The sequence below is a fragment of the Mirounga angustirostris genome, unplaced genomic scaffold, assembly GCF_029215605.1.
Source record: "Mirounga angustirostris isolate CCGP_5_RB_7025 unplaced genomic scaffold, mMirAng1.0.hap1 SCAF_16, whole genome shotgun sequence".
NCBI lineage: Eukaryota > Metazoa > Chordata > Mammalia > Carnivora > Phocidae > Mirounga > Mirounga angustirostris.
In genome coordinates, this window is record NW_026991724.1 from 51,749,531 (window position 1) to 51,764,836 (window position 15,306).

At 55.7% G+C, this 15,306-nt stretch overlaps 1 protein-coding gene across 5 annotated transcripts in view; it reads right to left on the bottom strand.

Moving 5' to 3' along the window:
* Positions 1-723: 723 nt before the first annotated feature.
* Positions 724-15,306, bottom strand: part of SLC8A2 (solute carrier family 8 member A2) — a 32,145-nt gene continuing 17,562 nt past the window's right edge. For 3 of the 5 annotated variants that reach the window (XM_045891839.3, XM_064581279.1, XM_064581278.1), the window contains 7 exons: positions 13,736-14,158; positions 9,416-9,519; positions 9,248-9,265; positions 7,673-7,797; positions 7,276-7,375; positions 3,297-3,575; positions 725-1,874 (listed from right to left, as the gene is read on the bottom strand). In XM_045891839.3, the coding sequence (XP_045747795.1) occupies positions 1,498-1,874; positions 3,297-3,575; positions 7,276-7,375; positions 7,673-7,797; positions 9,248-9,265; positions 9,416-9,519; positions 13,736-14,158 (1,426 nt within the window). In that variant the 3' untranslated portion in view covers positions 725-1,497. Of the gene's footprint in view, positions 1,875-3,296; positions 3,576-7,275; positions 7,376-7,672; positions 7,798-9,247; positions 9,266-9,415; positions 9,520-13,735; positions 14,159-15,306 lie in introns of all 5 variants that reach the window. The other 2 variants (XM_064581281.1, XM_064581280.1) reach the window with 2 other exon arrangements.

Sequence of the window (15,306 nt, forward strand, 5' to 3'; positions counted from 1 at the left end):
TTGCCCAAGTCTCAGTCAGAGACTTCATTAGCTCCCTCCTCTAGAATCCCAACTGCTGACGGGAAGGCTGTTTTTCAGGCAGAATTTCAAATTTTTATGGCAACTTTTACAGAAATCACAGAGAAGACACAGCGACTGGTGCTGATGAGCTAGGAGTAGAGAAAGGGGAGTGGGTAACAGGTCTGGGATGTTGGGGTGATGCACAACAGGACGATAGAACGCTAAAAACCTGTGGGAAGCAGGGTGTTATGGGGGTTGCAGGGCGATCCTCAGGGTCCCAAGCAGAGGGCAGCACTCCGCACACCCCAAGTGTGTCCTTTGGGCAGGAAACAACAGTAAGAAAATGCAGATGGCCTACCAACAGATGGGTGGCCTCCAAAGTTAAAAATGCCCACTCAGACCCCCTGGCCCCAGTCCCACCCTCCCACCCACCCCTGCTCCCCATCAGGCAGAGATGTGGCAGCATTTGCTGGCTTGTAGCCTTGGTCCTCTGGGACCCTCGGTCTCCTCTTCGAGGGCCCTGCCCGGATTGGCTGGCACTGAGGGCAAAATGAGCCTTCTAGATTGTCAGGGGAGATGGCTGGACTCCCTTTGATTCCTGGCCTCCTTCCCAAAGCCAATTCTCATGGCTGGGGGGAGTCTGCTGCCCTCACAAAAGGAAAGTCTGTCACCCCCTTTCCCCAAGACATGCACCCTCCCGCGTCCCCCCTCCCCCAAACACACTATATATACACACAGCCCCCTCCCCCTTTCAAGGCGTGGCTGGGCTCTCAGAGGTAGTGGAGGCAAGTGGGGGCACTGGAATGTGAGAAGTTGCAGGTTCAAATGTGCCTCCTCCAGCTCTGAAACCCCAAACTTCTCCCCTCCCTTCTCCAAGCCTCGAGAATTAGTATCCTCCCAAGGGCCTGAGTGGAGAAATCAGGGAAGGTGTGGCCCCGTTATGCACGCACCTACCTGTTCCTCCGCCCCACCCCCGGGGGCTGAACAGAGCTCCCTGAGGGTTGGGGAGAAGGGCTGAGAGCGGAGACATCCTGGGATGGATCAGCCTCCTTCAAAGGTCCCCCAGGGAGGGCTAGGTTCTGAGGCCCTGGGGCACAGGTCCCTGGTGGTGGTGGTGGTGGGGGGATCCTCTCGAGGAAGGGGATCGTAAAGGATAGGGAAAGGCTGGGTGTCTAGAGAGACCGATGGTAGATTCTCTAGAAGGTCACTGGGTAGGGGGCGGTCCTCTAGGGAGGGGCCTCGAGGTGCAAATGTCCCCAGGGGTGTGGGCAGTGACTAACAGGGATGGGCTGCAGTTGCGGGCACCTCGGGGAGACTCCCGAGGGGAAGGGAGGAGGGTGTCAGTGGGGACAGAGGGCGGGGCTACCAGTTCCCGGGAGGAAGGGAGGCTGAGTCCCAGGAGAGGAGGCCGAATCTCTGGAGGACAGAGGAGACGCGGGTCCAGAGCAGGGGCCGCCGAGCCTCGGGGGCGGGGCGGGGGCGGGGCGGGGGGCGGGGCTAGAAGCCCCGGATGTGGCAGTAAGCCTCGAGGCTGGCGAAGAGGATGTAGAGGAACCAGAGGCCCAGGAAGAGCGCGGTGGTGGCGAGCTTGGGGCCGCGCGGGCCGCCCAGCTCGCCCCCGATGTGCGGCCGGCGCCGGTAGAGCAGCACGGCGATGCCCACGAAGGCGAAGACGGTGAAGAGCGTGACGGAGAAGGCCAGCGTGCCGGTGCGCACCTCGAACGGGCGGCCCTGCACCGCCCAGTACACGGCGGCCACCGACCAGGCCACGCCCAGGCCCAGGAACACGTTCACGGCGTTGGAGCCCGTCACGTTGCCGATGGACGCGTCCGCGCACTGATCCTGCAGCGCCGCCACCTTGCTGGCGAACGTGTCTGCGTGGGCAGAGACACGGCGGTCAGAGGGCCCCCGCGGGTCCCCGCCGCCTGCTCTCCGTGAGGCCCGACGCCACCCCCATGCGTCCGACGAGCCAGACCGCGCCGTGGGCCCTCCCCGCCTCCCCTGCTGCCGCTCTGCACCGGCGGCCTTGACCCCACCCGAGGGGCCAAGCGGCTCACCGTCCCTACGCCTGCTCTCTACAGAACCGGCTGCCTGCTTTCTGTGGAACTCGCTGCCTGCTTTCTAGGTCTGCATTCAGTGGTATCCACTACCTACTTGGCGTGGCAGCCGCTGCCTGCTTCCTGTGGACCCGCTGCCTGATTTGGGGGGGAGAGGGGGGCCCAGTCTCTGCCTTCTATGGGGCCTGCCGCCTACTTTCTCTGGGACTCACTGCTCTCCATAGGAATCACTCTCCGCATCGCATGAGCCCACCGCCTGCTTTTGTATTGGCCCAATCCTCCCATTGCCACCTGGCTGGACAAAATATGTGTTAGGTCCCATGCGCACGTGATCCTGTGCCTGTCAATTCTCCCCCGTGGTTTCTGTCAAGCATACAGCCTGGTTTCTATGGCCTCTGCCCACTTTTGAACATCTTGCTAATAACTCAGATCGCTGGTACGGAGCGCGGGCATCAGGGAACCATTCACAGTAGTCTAGGGGACCGCCGCCTGCTTTCTAGGTCTACAGCGCCACCACCCGACTGGTGAACACATCCATGTGGGGGAAAAAAGGTGTCAGGCTCCCCACATCTGGTCTTCCCACTCCTGTAAGAATTTCTGTCTGGGCCCCCTGGTCTCTAAGGGACCCTCTCTCAGGTTTATTTGGGAAGAGGGGGATCATGGACATTGCGTTTCCATGGGACATACACTACAGGCTTCGAGGCCCCGCTATCTTATTTCTGTGGCACCCCCGCCTCCAACATCTAGTTTCGACTCTGCCTGCTCATCTTAGTTAAAGCTTTGAGACTCACTGGCCTCGTCCCTGTCATGGCCACCAACATGGTTCGATGGAATCTTCCACGTGGTTTCTCGAGGGGAAGGTAATTAATCTTGTTTCTCTGGCACCCACTGATTGGTACCTATGAAGTCCCCACCTTATTTCTATGGGACCCCTCTCCTTTCTCTTCAGTGCCCCACCTTCTTTCTATGGAATCCATCGTCTGGTTTTTACATCTCCCACCACCTTAGTTCTATGGGACATTACGCCCGGTTGCTTTTGGGGAGGATTCAGTCTGTATATTGAATCTACAGACCCCCGCCGCCTAGTTTCTGTTATGTTCCATCATCATATCTCTAGGGGACCCACCATATGGATTCTGTATGACTCCACCACCTGATATCTGCAGAACCTTTCTTTTAGGCTCTACTGTTGGACTTCTCTGAGACTCTACCCGGACAAGCAGTCTCCCAGGGGGTTACCGGGGATGGAGGTGCCCAGGGCCACGAAGACTACAGCGTTGACAGAGTCTTTGAGCCCAACGGTGCAGCCAAAGTGGGAGGCCAGGTCCCCAATGAGCGCGGTGAGCAGGCCGATGACCAGGATGCAGACGCCGAAGCAGGCCCAGCCGTGGCAGTACTCAGTGGGGGGCACACAGGCGAATAGCACCTTCCAGAACACCGTCAGGAAGTGCATGACGTAGTCAAAGCAGGAAGGCAGCCGTTCCTCCCGGGACCCGTCCTCCTCCTCCTCCTCGTCCCCTGTGGGCACACGACCCAGCTGGGGCACACACCCATGCCTCCTTCTTCCTCACCTACAGATCCCTCCCATTTTGTGCAATTTCCAGGCAGTGAGTTCCCTAAAGCAAATTGCTTTCCCAGAATCCCTTGCAGCTAGGAGAATATATGGGCCCAGATAAAAATACTCGCTTTCCCAGAATTCCTTGAAGATAGAGGCTACGTGCCCAGCTAAAAATATCTGGCTTGCTAGGATCCCTTGCTGCTAGGGGTGGCCATCTCCTTAGCTAAAAACATAGTCTTCTTCTCAGAAGCCCTTACAACTACCATCTACATACAGCCATTTCTGTAGCTAGAAATATTGACTTGCTCTGATTCACTGCAGCTAACCGTAGCCACATAGTCAGCTAATGGTGCTTACTGTCCCAGAATCCTTTGCAGCTAGAGCGCCAGCCAGATACCTAGCTAACATTATTCACGTTCCCAGAATCCCTTCGGGCGAGCAACAGCCATGTCCTCAGATAAAATATTCACTTTCCTGGAATTCCTTGCAGCTAGTGGCAGTCCTGTCCTCAGCTAAATACTTGCTTTCCCACACTCCCTTGCAGCAGTGGCCATGTGACCCAGTCTGGCAATGAGACCTAAACAGAGGGTTTCTGGAAGGCTCCGGCTTTCCTGACACAAGCACGGTGTTACCGATCTGTTTTTCTGAACCTTTCAGGGATGCCTCACTCACCATTCACGTTGTCTGTGCCACGTTTTGTGACGGAATTTGACCTGCTTTCGACTTGTAACAGGAAAGCACAGATGAAATGTTTTGTCTACCTTGCCCTAAACTGAGAAGCATAAAGTGATGAATGAGAAGTAGTGAACGACTCCAGTGACCAAGCACTACATCTGGAAGGATGCTGATAAGAAACAGTGTAACCCTCCTTGCTTCCCTGCTTCCTCTTTCTGCCTGCCTGGAACGCGAACTTGACACCTGGAGGTGCGGCAGCCATCTTGCAACCATGAGGGCAAACAGCTGAAAGTGGGAAAGAGAAATGAAGAAGGAGCCTGGGCATTTAAGGATGTTACTGAGCTGCCAACTCTTTGTCGCCTCCTATGGATTTCTTGGTTCTGTGAGAAAAAGAAACTCTAGTGTGCTTAAACCACTGTGGTTGAGTTTTCTGGTGTTTGCTGCTGAATGCATTCCTAATTGGCCACAGTGAGACATGGCCAAAGTCAGAGTGGGGAGAACACACTCTTGGGAGGGAAGGGGCTGCTCTCATTGCATCTCTTGGGGGCTTTCCCTGCTCTGCTTCAAATCCTGCCTTGGTTTCCTACTGCCCTTAGACCCAGGCCCACACTCCTGCGCTTGGCATTTGAGAACCCGCAGGCTCTGGCCTTTGCTTACTTCTCTGGCCTTTCCCATCAGGGGAGGCTCTTCTTCAGCCTTTCCCATGGAGGGAGCCTCATGCTTATGTCTGTGGCTCTGGGGCTACCTCTCTGGTGTCAAACCTTGGATCTGCTGTGTGATCTTGAATCAGTGTCCTAACCTCTCTGAGCTTCCAGCTGCCTATCTGAGAAATGGGAGGAGGAACTGGACCAGCCTCAAGAGAAGGCCGTGATGACTACATGAGTGAGGCCACAGAAAGTACTCTCCGTGCAGCCTGGCCCACCTCCAGTGTGACGGTTATTGTTCGAAGGCCCCTTCTAGGGCCTGGGGAGATTCACTGAAGCTCCAAACCAAGGCCACCCTGCAAAGAGCTTACAGTTGAGGCAGGGAGGTAAAGGATATAATACAAGAGCACCTCTACATGCCAGACGGGACATGATTCACCCTCCAAGGGGCTGAGAACTGCCCTTTTCCGGCAGCGCCTCAAGCAGCTTTGGGCTCACAGCAAGGATGGAAAGGCATTTGTTGAACAAAGTGCAAAATGATCAAGCACTGAACAAGATACTTGGGAAACATCTGTTAGGTGAGGTCATACAGGAAATGGACTTCCAAGCTCCCTGGCACTCCACTGTCCCCATCATCACTGTCACCATCAGGATGATTACTTACCACTGGTATGGTCCCCCCACCCCCCCTCACTCCTTCCTCCGATCTAATCAGTTGCTCTCTACAGACCCACCGCTGACTCACGTTGGCCCTCTGTAACCACCGTCTCACACCCTCTCCTCTTCCCTAAGCCCAGAGGGAGGGCCGTGGCTCCCCAGCATTCTTGGACAGAAGCTCCAATTCCTCATCACATCGTCACGCCCCACCCCAGCCTCTCCTTCTTCCTCCCACGGGCTCCCTCTGGCACCTGGAGCTTCCCCCATTGAGAATGCTCCACGGGCCCCCATGCACCAAATGACACCCAAGCTCCCTGTTGGAGCCTATGAGGACCTGCATGGTCTGGACTCTGCCCACCTCCAGCTTCATCCCATGCTGCTTCTTCATGCCCGAAACTAGTCACCACCACACCCCCCCAAATGTGCCATGACCCAGCAGACTTCCAGACTCTGGACTTGGTTTTCCCTCTGCCTGGAACACCTCCCTGTCTTCTCCCTCCCCCTGGCTAACTCCTATTCCAATTTGAAGACTCAGCTCAGAAGCCTCCTCCTCCAGGGAGTCCTCCATGACCTTTGAGCTGGGTCAACACCCTATCTGGGCTCCTGCAGCAACATCGGGTCCCCTGTCCCAGTGCTGCCTGCTTTGGGTTGTCACTGTCTTGTGACAGGTCTGTCTTCCCAGCTGGACTGTGAGCTCTGTGAGAACAAGGACCAATCGGTCATGGTTATCTCTTTGTCCCCAGCACTGTCCTACACAGGGCTGAGTCAAGAGAATCCCTCAGAAATAGATATTGAAAGGATGTGGCTTCAGAGGGAGACACCACTTCGTTTCTATTAGACCTCTGAGCTGGTGTCCGCAGCTCTGCTACCTGGTATTTTTCCATCTCCGAAGCCTGGTTTCTTTCCATCCCACTGAGCAACCACAATTCCTGGTGTATTTTCAGTTCCTACCAGGTAGGCCTCCTAGAAGGAAACCTGATGTATAAAGGACAGAAGCCTTGAGCTCCACCTCAGCTCTTTCTGAATTCCCTGTGGGACTTCAAGCCAGTCCCTCCTCTGCCTCTGGGCCTCAGTTTCCCCAATCCGTATCACAAAGTGCCGATCAATGTTGATCTCCAGGATTGAGCCTGTGAATCCAAGTGTCATGGTGCCTCTGGCCACAGGGGGGCAGTGTGGGCCTGCCTGAGACCTAAGGAGGATGAACCGCACAGGTGGGAGAGCTGGGTGCCCTGGTGACTGTCTCCATGGCAACAGAGGAGCCCAGGCTGTCTGGGGAGGCCAAGACTTTTAACCTCGTCCCACCCTGTGGCTGTCTGATGAGAAAGCCCCGCCCGACCGCTCCCCCACCGGCCCCCTGGGCCGTCTCTCTCTGTCTCCCTGTCTCTCACTCTGGCCTTCTGCCATTTAGGGACTTCACCCTCTACATTTCTCATGCTCTCTCCACATCTCTGTCTTTCTCCATGATTCTCTGTGCATCTCTCTTTGTGTATCTGTCTCTCCTGTTTGTATCCGTTCCTTATCTTTTCCTCTGTCTTTCCCGTTTCTTTGTGTCTTTCTTGTTCTCTTTCTCTTCTCTATCGTGCTGTCCTTCTCTTCTCGTCCCTCTTTCTCTCTCTTCCTCACCATTCCCCTGTCTCTCCATCCCTCTCTCTCTCTCTCTCCTTTCTCCTCCCTCCCCACTTACCTGCGCTCACTGTAACGGCCTCTAAAAACTGTTCTCTCCAGGAATGGGTCCCAATCACCAGAGCCAAGTTGGTTTTCTTGATGAGTTTATCCACCGTGTTCTGAGGATAAAAGAGTCCGGGGGAGATCATTGCCCGTGACCACCTCAGGGCACCCCGAGGCTCCCTGCAGAACACTGGGGTTGGGGCTCACAGCTCATGCTCAGGGGTCCCCAACCCCCCACAGCCAGGTTCACAGCAAGAAGGGAAAAGGGAGTGCTGCTGTCCATGGTGCTAGCAGAGGGATGGGAGGATGGTCTCGCACATTTGACCACCCCTCCCTTGTGACCTTCATAGCGGATTCCTCCTGGACCCTCCCCAAGGAAATGACTCCAGGAAGCTGGGGTCTCAGAAAGTCACCTTAAAATCATATGACTCCTCGATGATGACCTCCAGCCTGCAGTTTTCCCCAAGAACTGGCTTGCCCATCTCCGCTATCCTCCGAGCCTCCTCCTCCTCGGCTGTCAGCTTCCTGTCCCCATCCCCTGCAGCATGAAGGATGAGAGTTAGACTCCAGGGAGGCCCGCCTCACTGGGCCCATGATGCCCTTGCTACCCGTTCCCACTGAGAAAGAAAACTGTCTGCTGTCCTCTGGGAAGCCTCCTTGGTGGCATGCTCCCAGCCCGCCCCAGGGTCCTATCTGACCACCATCTTCCCCACCCAAAGACCCAGCTGGTCCATGAGGTTCAGCTGGTGGGCTCTGGGCTTCATATGGAAGGAGCTGTGTGACCTGGGGCAATGCCTTGGACTCTCTCTGCCTCAGTGTTCATATCTGTAAAACAGGCACAACGACAGTAGCTACCTCATGGGTGGTTGTGAGGGTTAAAGAAGTTAATTCATGTGCAGTGCTTAGCACAGTGCCTGGTGCACAATAAATAATCCAAAATGGTATTTCCTTTGTTAAAAGTACCACCCTCATCATTATCATCACCACCCTTGTGGGAAGAGGCCTTGTCTCTACATCCAAGCTCTGAAAAACATCCTGGAGTGTGTCTGAGGTGGTAAGGAAAGAGGGGATTCCCAATTTCAGTACAGACCCACCCCTAGCTCACTTATCTCCCCGAAGCGTGTTGGTCCTTGGGTCCAAGCCCAGCATCAACTTAACCCTAACTCTCAGTGGAAAGCCACCCCCACCAGGAACACTCAGAAAACTCTGCCAGCAATGATTTTTATTGTGTTAAGCTGTTGGGATTAGGGGGCCTATTTGTTACAGAAGCTCCTATTACTTACCCTAATACGATCTTCCATCTGACCCTAATCCTAACCCCAAACCCCAATTCTGATCTCAGCTCCAAAACTACTCTGTCCCTTATCTTCGAGCCACTACCCCCACCCCCACCCCCAATCTCTGACCCTGGCCCCAATTTGAACGGTAAGTCCCCCAAACTCACCTTAACCCCCCACCTAGGTTTTGACCTAAATCTGACCCCAATTCTAATCTGACCCCACCATAAACCCAGATGGGATCCTGACTTACCATTCCCTCAATCTTTACAAACAAAACATGATCTTGGGGCACCTGGGTGGCTCAATTGGTTGAGTATCTGACTTTTGATTTCAGCTTAGGTCATGATCTCAGGGTCGTGAGATTGAAATCCCACCCTGAGCTCTGCGCTGGGCATGGAGCCTGCCTAAGATTCTCTCCCTCTCTCTCTGCCCCTTCCCACCAATCATGTGCTCTCTCTCCCTCCTCTCACTCAAAAACAAAACAAAAACGTGATCTTGGCCTCCAAACCCCCAACTGTAACTCCAAACTCAATGGGCCCTACCAACTCTGACGTCAGTTCCAACCCTCACCCGGCCCCGAATCTGCCTTTATCTCACTTCTAACTTGCCTCAAACGTGATCTGGAAGGGTAGCTTGAGGCCACGACCCTCCCCTAAGACCTCCCTCCCATGTCGCTGTCCGGTCAAGCCCAGTGGTAACTCCACTCACCTTGATTGAGCAGCAGAGCTGGGGAGAGAGAGAATAGAGAGAAGGTGAGATTGCTTCCCTGGGAAGCTCAGATCCATGAGCCCGAAGAAGCACCCACTAATGGAGCCTCCAAGGGTCCTCCCACCCTGAACCCCTTACCTCTCCCACAGCCCACCCATCACCCCTCACCTGAAATCCCTCGCTTAAGCCACTGCGGCTGGCCCAGCTCGATGAAGAAATTATCTTTTTTCTCATATTCCTCGTCATCAACTATCTTTACCTGAAGAGTTTTCCTGAGGGGGGGGGGAGGAAGAGCACCCAGCATAAGCCCCCTCCCTAAATTGCCAGACAACTCACCCATTAGCCCATTTTTTTTAGCACCCCTCCATCCCAGGCTCCCTAATCTCAGTTAATCCTCACAACTGCCCCCACAGGAAGGCTCTCTATCATCCCTGCTTGACAGAAACATGCCCAGAAACAGCTAAGGAAGCTGAGGTTTATTAAATAGCAACCTGAAGTGTCCTGACAAAACCAGAGTTAGGGTAGGTCCTTCTTCTGCTCAAAATGTTCATATGGCTCCTGTCTCAGCCAAAATAAAAACCAAAGTCCTTACAATGGCCAACAAGGCCCCATGCCATGTGGCCCTTTTTCCCTTTCTGGCCCCCTGCCCCACGCCCCCTTACTCACACACTCCAGCTACACTGGCCTCCTCACTGTTCCTTGAACATGCTAGGCCTGCTTGTGCCTCAGGGCCTTTGCACTGGCTGTTCTGTCTACCTAGAACACTCTTCCCCAGGCTCATTCCCCCAGTTTCTCTGGATCTCTGTTCAAATTAATTTCTCATTGAAGCTCACTCCCACCACTTTCTTAATTTTGAAATCCACCCCTGCCTGGACCCCAGCATGCCTGGCCCCCTTACTCTGCTCTATATCTTCTTTGTTCCATATCACCTTCTAACATACCACTTAACGTGTTTATTTGGTTTATGGTTTGCCATTTGCCTCTTCACATTAAGACATAAGTTCCACCAGGGCGGTGACCTTTGTTCATTTACATTCTTTGCTGTATCCCCAACGCCTAGAACAGTGCCTGGCACATAGTATGCCTTCTAGAAACATTTGTTAACTCTAAGCCTTCAGCTCAGGAGATGCTCTGCTTCCTGCTCTCTGTCCTGACCACGTTCTGAGGGTTAGCTGAGTGCTAATTGATTTTGTCAGCATCCCCACTGCTATGGTAACAGGGAGGGGGGTGACTAGGGAGGAACAGCCAAACATTATTTTTGCCCTCCAGGCACACAACCCACCCCCCTCACTCACAAAGACCCACAACCCCAGAAAGACCACAGCCCTGCCACTAGCAGCTCTCTCAGTGGTAGGAACCTCGCAGCCTGGCCCCAGAACCCAGAAACACAAACACCCAGCCCACACAGTCACCCAGCAGAGGAAGCTCAGCCAATCACACCGCCCACACCCACACACCATCGCACCCCATAGCCATTCCCTATGCAGTGGCAAAATCACACAGACCAGATGCCTGTTAGCACAACACCCCCACCACAGCCTCGCGACTTCGCCAACCTGCAGAGCCCCATTGTGGTACCATGTAGACTCTCTTTCCTTATATCTCCCTCATTAAGCTTCTTGCTGTCTGTTTATTTTTATTCCCTTCAGTCTCTCTCTTTCTCTCTCCATCTCCGACCCTCTCTGTCTCAGGCTCTTCCCCAGCTCTCTGCCTTTCTTCATCTGTGTTCTTCTCTCCCCATCTCAGTCTCTCGGTGTCCATAGGATGGAATAACCGAAGTCAGCGCAACTCAGTCAAGAGGCTCTCAATCATACAGTCTCTCAATGGACCCATCTCAACACACAAACGCAAAGGACACAGCGACACCCATACAAAGACAGATGCACACAAGACAGTCATGTGGGGACATATGCCCACCTCCACCCTCACCCCGTCCCGGTCTCAGGATATTTTAAATTTTCTGTGGGTGAAAAGAAATCGCCGCCCCCAACCTCAGTTGTGGGCTAGGAGCTGTCCACGGTGCTGGAACACCGTGGCAAGAAGCAGGGTCTCTGGAGACATTCTTCTCACACACCCTGACACGCAGACAGCTGCCGACCTGGTGACACGCTGACAAGGTGATACGCACACACCTCCAACACTCACTCTCTCCCAGACACGCAGTGATCCGCCGGCATGCGGTGGCTGACACGCAGTGACACGCGTGCCAACTGGCACCCTGACAGGCGTGCCCTCAGGGGACCCAGGGAGGAGAAACCCAACTGGCAGGGGACAGCAAGAGGGATTCGAGCTAGACAAAGGCAGGACTTCCTGAGATCAAAGGAAGCAGCCTTTCTCCCCAGTCTGACTCCCTCATGCCTGCCCTCCCTGTTTCCTGGAAACCCCACTCTCCCGCCCTCCGCAGCCTCTGATCTCCCTCTGATCTCGAACCAGTCTCCTTTGCATCCTGTCTCTTGTGCCTCTCTCTGACCCAAACTCTTTTCTCTCTGTCTCATCAAGAGGACCTCTCCTTCCCTGAGTCCCACTGAGTTTCTCTCAGTAAGAAGGTCTCTCTCTTTCTTCCCTGAATCTCGCTTCCCTTCAGGCTTCCTGGATCGTAGCTTCTCAATCTCTCTGGCTCCCTCTCTCCACATATTTCTCAGTTTCCTTCTCCTTTTGTATCAAAGTTTCTGTCTTTCTCTAACTCCGCGCCTCTGTCTCTCCGTCTCTCTCCCTCTCTCATTCTCTCCCCACCACCCCATCTCTGGGCATCTCTCCTCCACCTCTGTGTTGATCCTGCCTGGGGCCGCCCCTCCAGCCGGGCTGCTTCCAAGCACCTCTAATTAGCGCCTGCCCGGGAGAGGAAGGATGTGTTTCCCTAAACTTAGCTAATTAGCCTCCTGTTCTCTGTCATCTGAAGCCACAGCTGGAAGCTTGGGCGGGGGCGAGGGTGGGGGCGGGGGCAGAGGGCGTCCCAGCCTGGGGAAGCCCTGTGGGGGAGGAGAGGGCCTGTGGGGTCGCAGCAGCAGGAGGGAAGCGGGTTAGACTACAGGAAGGACCAGAATGAGCAGAAAGACAACTTTCCCCCATTCCCCCTGCCTCTTGAATGTGAGAAGGGGGCCTGGGGTGGTGCCACAGCCCTCAGCCCAAGTTCTCAGCTCAAGCCAGACAGAGAGCGATGGAAAGGTACGGAGAGTCCATAACTGAAATATAACCCGAGTCAGAGAGCTAGACAATGAGGGCCGAGATTTAGAGATTAACAGAGACCCAAAGAGAGACTGCCAGGAGCGAGAGACGCGAAGACGCGAAGGGAGGGATGGAGAGGCGGGGAGAGCAGTGAGAAGCTGAGCGGAGGCCAAGGCACAGAGGCAGGGAGGAGGAGGGGGAAGGGAGCGCGGTGGGGGCTCTGCTCGGTGGGAGGAGCGTGGGCGGCCGGAGGAGGGAGACAGACGGGCGTGCGGGGGCGGAAGGGCGCAGGCAAAGGGGGGAGGCGCCGTCTGCATCCCAGGCAGGTGGCGGGGGATGGGAGGCTGCAGGCACACAGCGGGGAGACTCGGGCATCTGGGTAAGGGGGTGGCCGGGTGTCTGGGCGTGAGACCAGCCCTGACGCCGTGTTTTAGCGAGCGTGTCTGTGGCTTGGTGATTCTGTATGTGCCAGTGTGTGTGTTGGTTGTGTCGGTGTATCCAGCCCACTTCCCCAGACCCCACGCCACCTTCCGCAAATCCAGTGTCTTCCAGTTTCTTCAGTGTCTCTCCAAGCCCTGCCCTTACCTTGCCAGGCCCCCATATTCCGACTCGGTCTTTTCCCAAAGCCTAGCCCACATTCCCCTGAAGTGTCCTGCCATTTCTCCAGGTTCTTCCTCCTACCCACAAGCTCCACCCTTTCCCTAGTCCCGCTCCAAGCTCCGCCCTATCCCCTTAGGCCCCGCCTTCTCCCGCCGTCCTCGTCCAGTTCCTTGGGTCCCTACCGAGACCCCATCCATCGCCTTAGGCCTTGCTGCTTCTCCATTTCCACAGGCACCGTCCCACCTCGATCGGACCCTCCCCTCTTGTCCACGAGGCCTCTCTCCTCAGGCCACATTCCATCTCCTACTAGTTACCAGTTAAATCCTCTACACTCCTCTTCCCAGGCCTCTATCCTACCTCTTCTCCTCTCTCTCCTCACCTGGCCCTTCTTTCTCGGGTCCACCCTGTTCTCCTCAAACCAGCCTCTTTCTCCCACGCCCTTCCCACGTCCAGTCCCTTCCTCTTGGCCCCGCCCCGTCACTCCTGTCTCCTCCCTCCTCGTCCCTGGCCCGCCCCCTCTCTGGGCCGTGCCCCGCCTCCCCAGCCCTCCCCAATCAGGTCCCGCCCACTACCCGACACGCCCCCCACTGCCCAGGGCCGGCCCTGGCCCCGCGACCCCGCCCCCTCTCGCGGCCCGCCCACCGGTCGGCCGCGCCCACGCCTCCGGCCCCGCCCCATATGCCCGCCGAGCCCCATTCCCCCTCCCCGCTCCGGCGTGCTCACATGGTCTCGTCGTCGCCGAACTCCAGCTCGCCGCACGCGTCCTCGTAGTGCACGCCGCCGCCACGCGCCGTGCCGTCCACCGTGCGGTACGGGAGGCGCACGGTGCCCCGCGCGCCCGAGCTGCGCACGACGCGCACGTCCACGGTGCCCATGCACTCGCTCACGTGCAGCAGGCGGTCCTGGAAGGAGAATATGCCCGCGTGGTCGTCGTCCAGGATGGTGACGGTGGCCAGCAGTGGCGCCACCAGCCGTCCCTTGGGCCGCCCGCCGCCGTCGGGCTCGAACATGCCCTGCGCGTCGCCCACGCGCAGGTTCAGCAGCCGCACGAAGAAGTGTTCATCCTCCTCAAAGATGTCATCGTCTATGATGCCGATGCGCAGCTCCTTCTGTGTCTCGCCCGGCTTGAACACCAGCGTGCCCTCGCTGTGGCGGGAGGGGAAGAAAGCGGTGAAGGTGGGTCAGCGGCTCTGGGAAGGAGGGGAGTCAGGGCAGGCTTCCTGGAGGAGGGAAAGGCGCCACCGAAAACTCCCAAGTATGAGGGTGGGCAGGCATTAAACAAATAATACTGAGGATGGATTAGGGTGGGCTTCCTAGGGGGGAGGGTAGGGGATGCAAAAGGGGAACAAGACCGAGGTAGTCCCTCCTTCGTGGAGCCCATGAGGATTAGGAGCGCCAGCATTAAATAGATAATGATGAAGATGAGATCAGCGCCGGCTTCCTGGGGGAGTTTCTAGTGGACAGGAGTGCTCCAGGCAGAGGGAACAGCGCATGCAAAATCCCAGGGTGGAGACAGCCTGCAGTGTTCCACAGCCACACCTCTCAAACCTTAATGTGCACACGAATCACCTGGGAGATCTTGCTAAAATGCAGATTCTGGTTCAGTGGCTCCGGGTTTCAAGACTGCATTTCTAAGTTGCTCCCACAGGATGTGGATTCTCCCATAGGGTACAGGGACCACACGTGGGAGTAGCAGGGATGTGGGGCCCAGAGCTGACCTTTTCACACTTCTGATGAAAACCCTTGAGTCTTCCTGGGTACCCACAAGAGAACATCCACACTCCTTAACTTGGTGTCATTCATTCATTCATTCAACAAATCCTCCCTGAGCACCTTCTCTGTGCCCTGTTCTGGGTGGTGCTGGGAAAAGAGCAGTGAAGAGGCCTTGTCTTCACAGGGCTCACCGCACTCACAGCCCCGTGGGAGAGCCATATCGTGGTGACAATTACACATTTAATAATTACTGTTCATTCATTCAACAAATATTTACTGAGCACCTGCTGTGTGCCAGGCACTGTTCTTAGTGTTGGGGAAATGGCAGCAAAACCAGATCAGAGGGGCACTTGGGTGGCTCAGTTGTTAAGCGTCTGCCTTTGGCTCAGGTCATGATTTCAGGGTCCTGGGATCGAGTCCCGCATCGGGCTCCCTGCTTATCGGGGAGTCTGCTTCTCCCTCTTCCTCTGCTCCTCCCCCTCTGCTCATGCTCTGTCTCTCAAATAAATAAAATCTTAAAAAAAAAAAACAACCAACAGATCAGAGAAAAATCCCTACCCTGGTGGAGCTTCTGTTCTAGT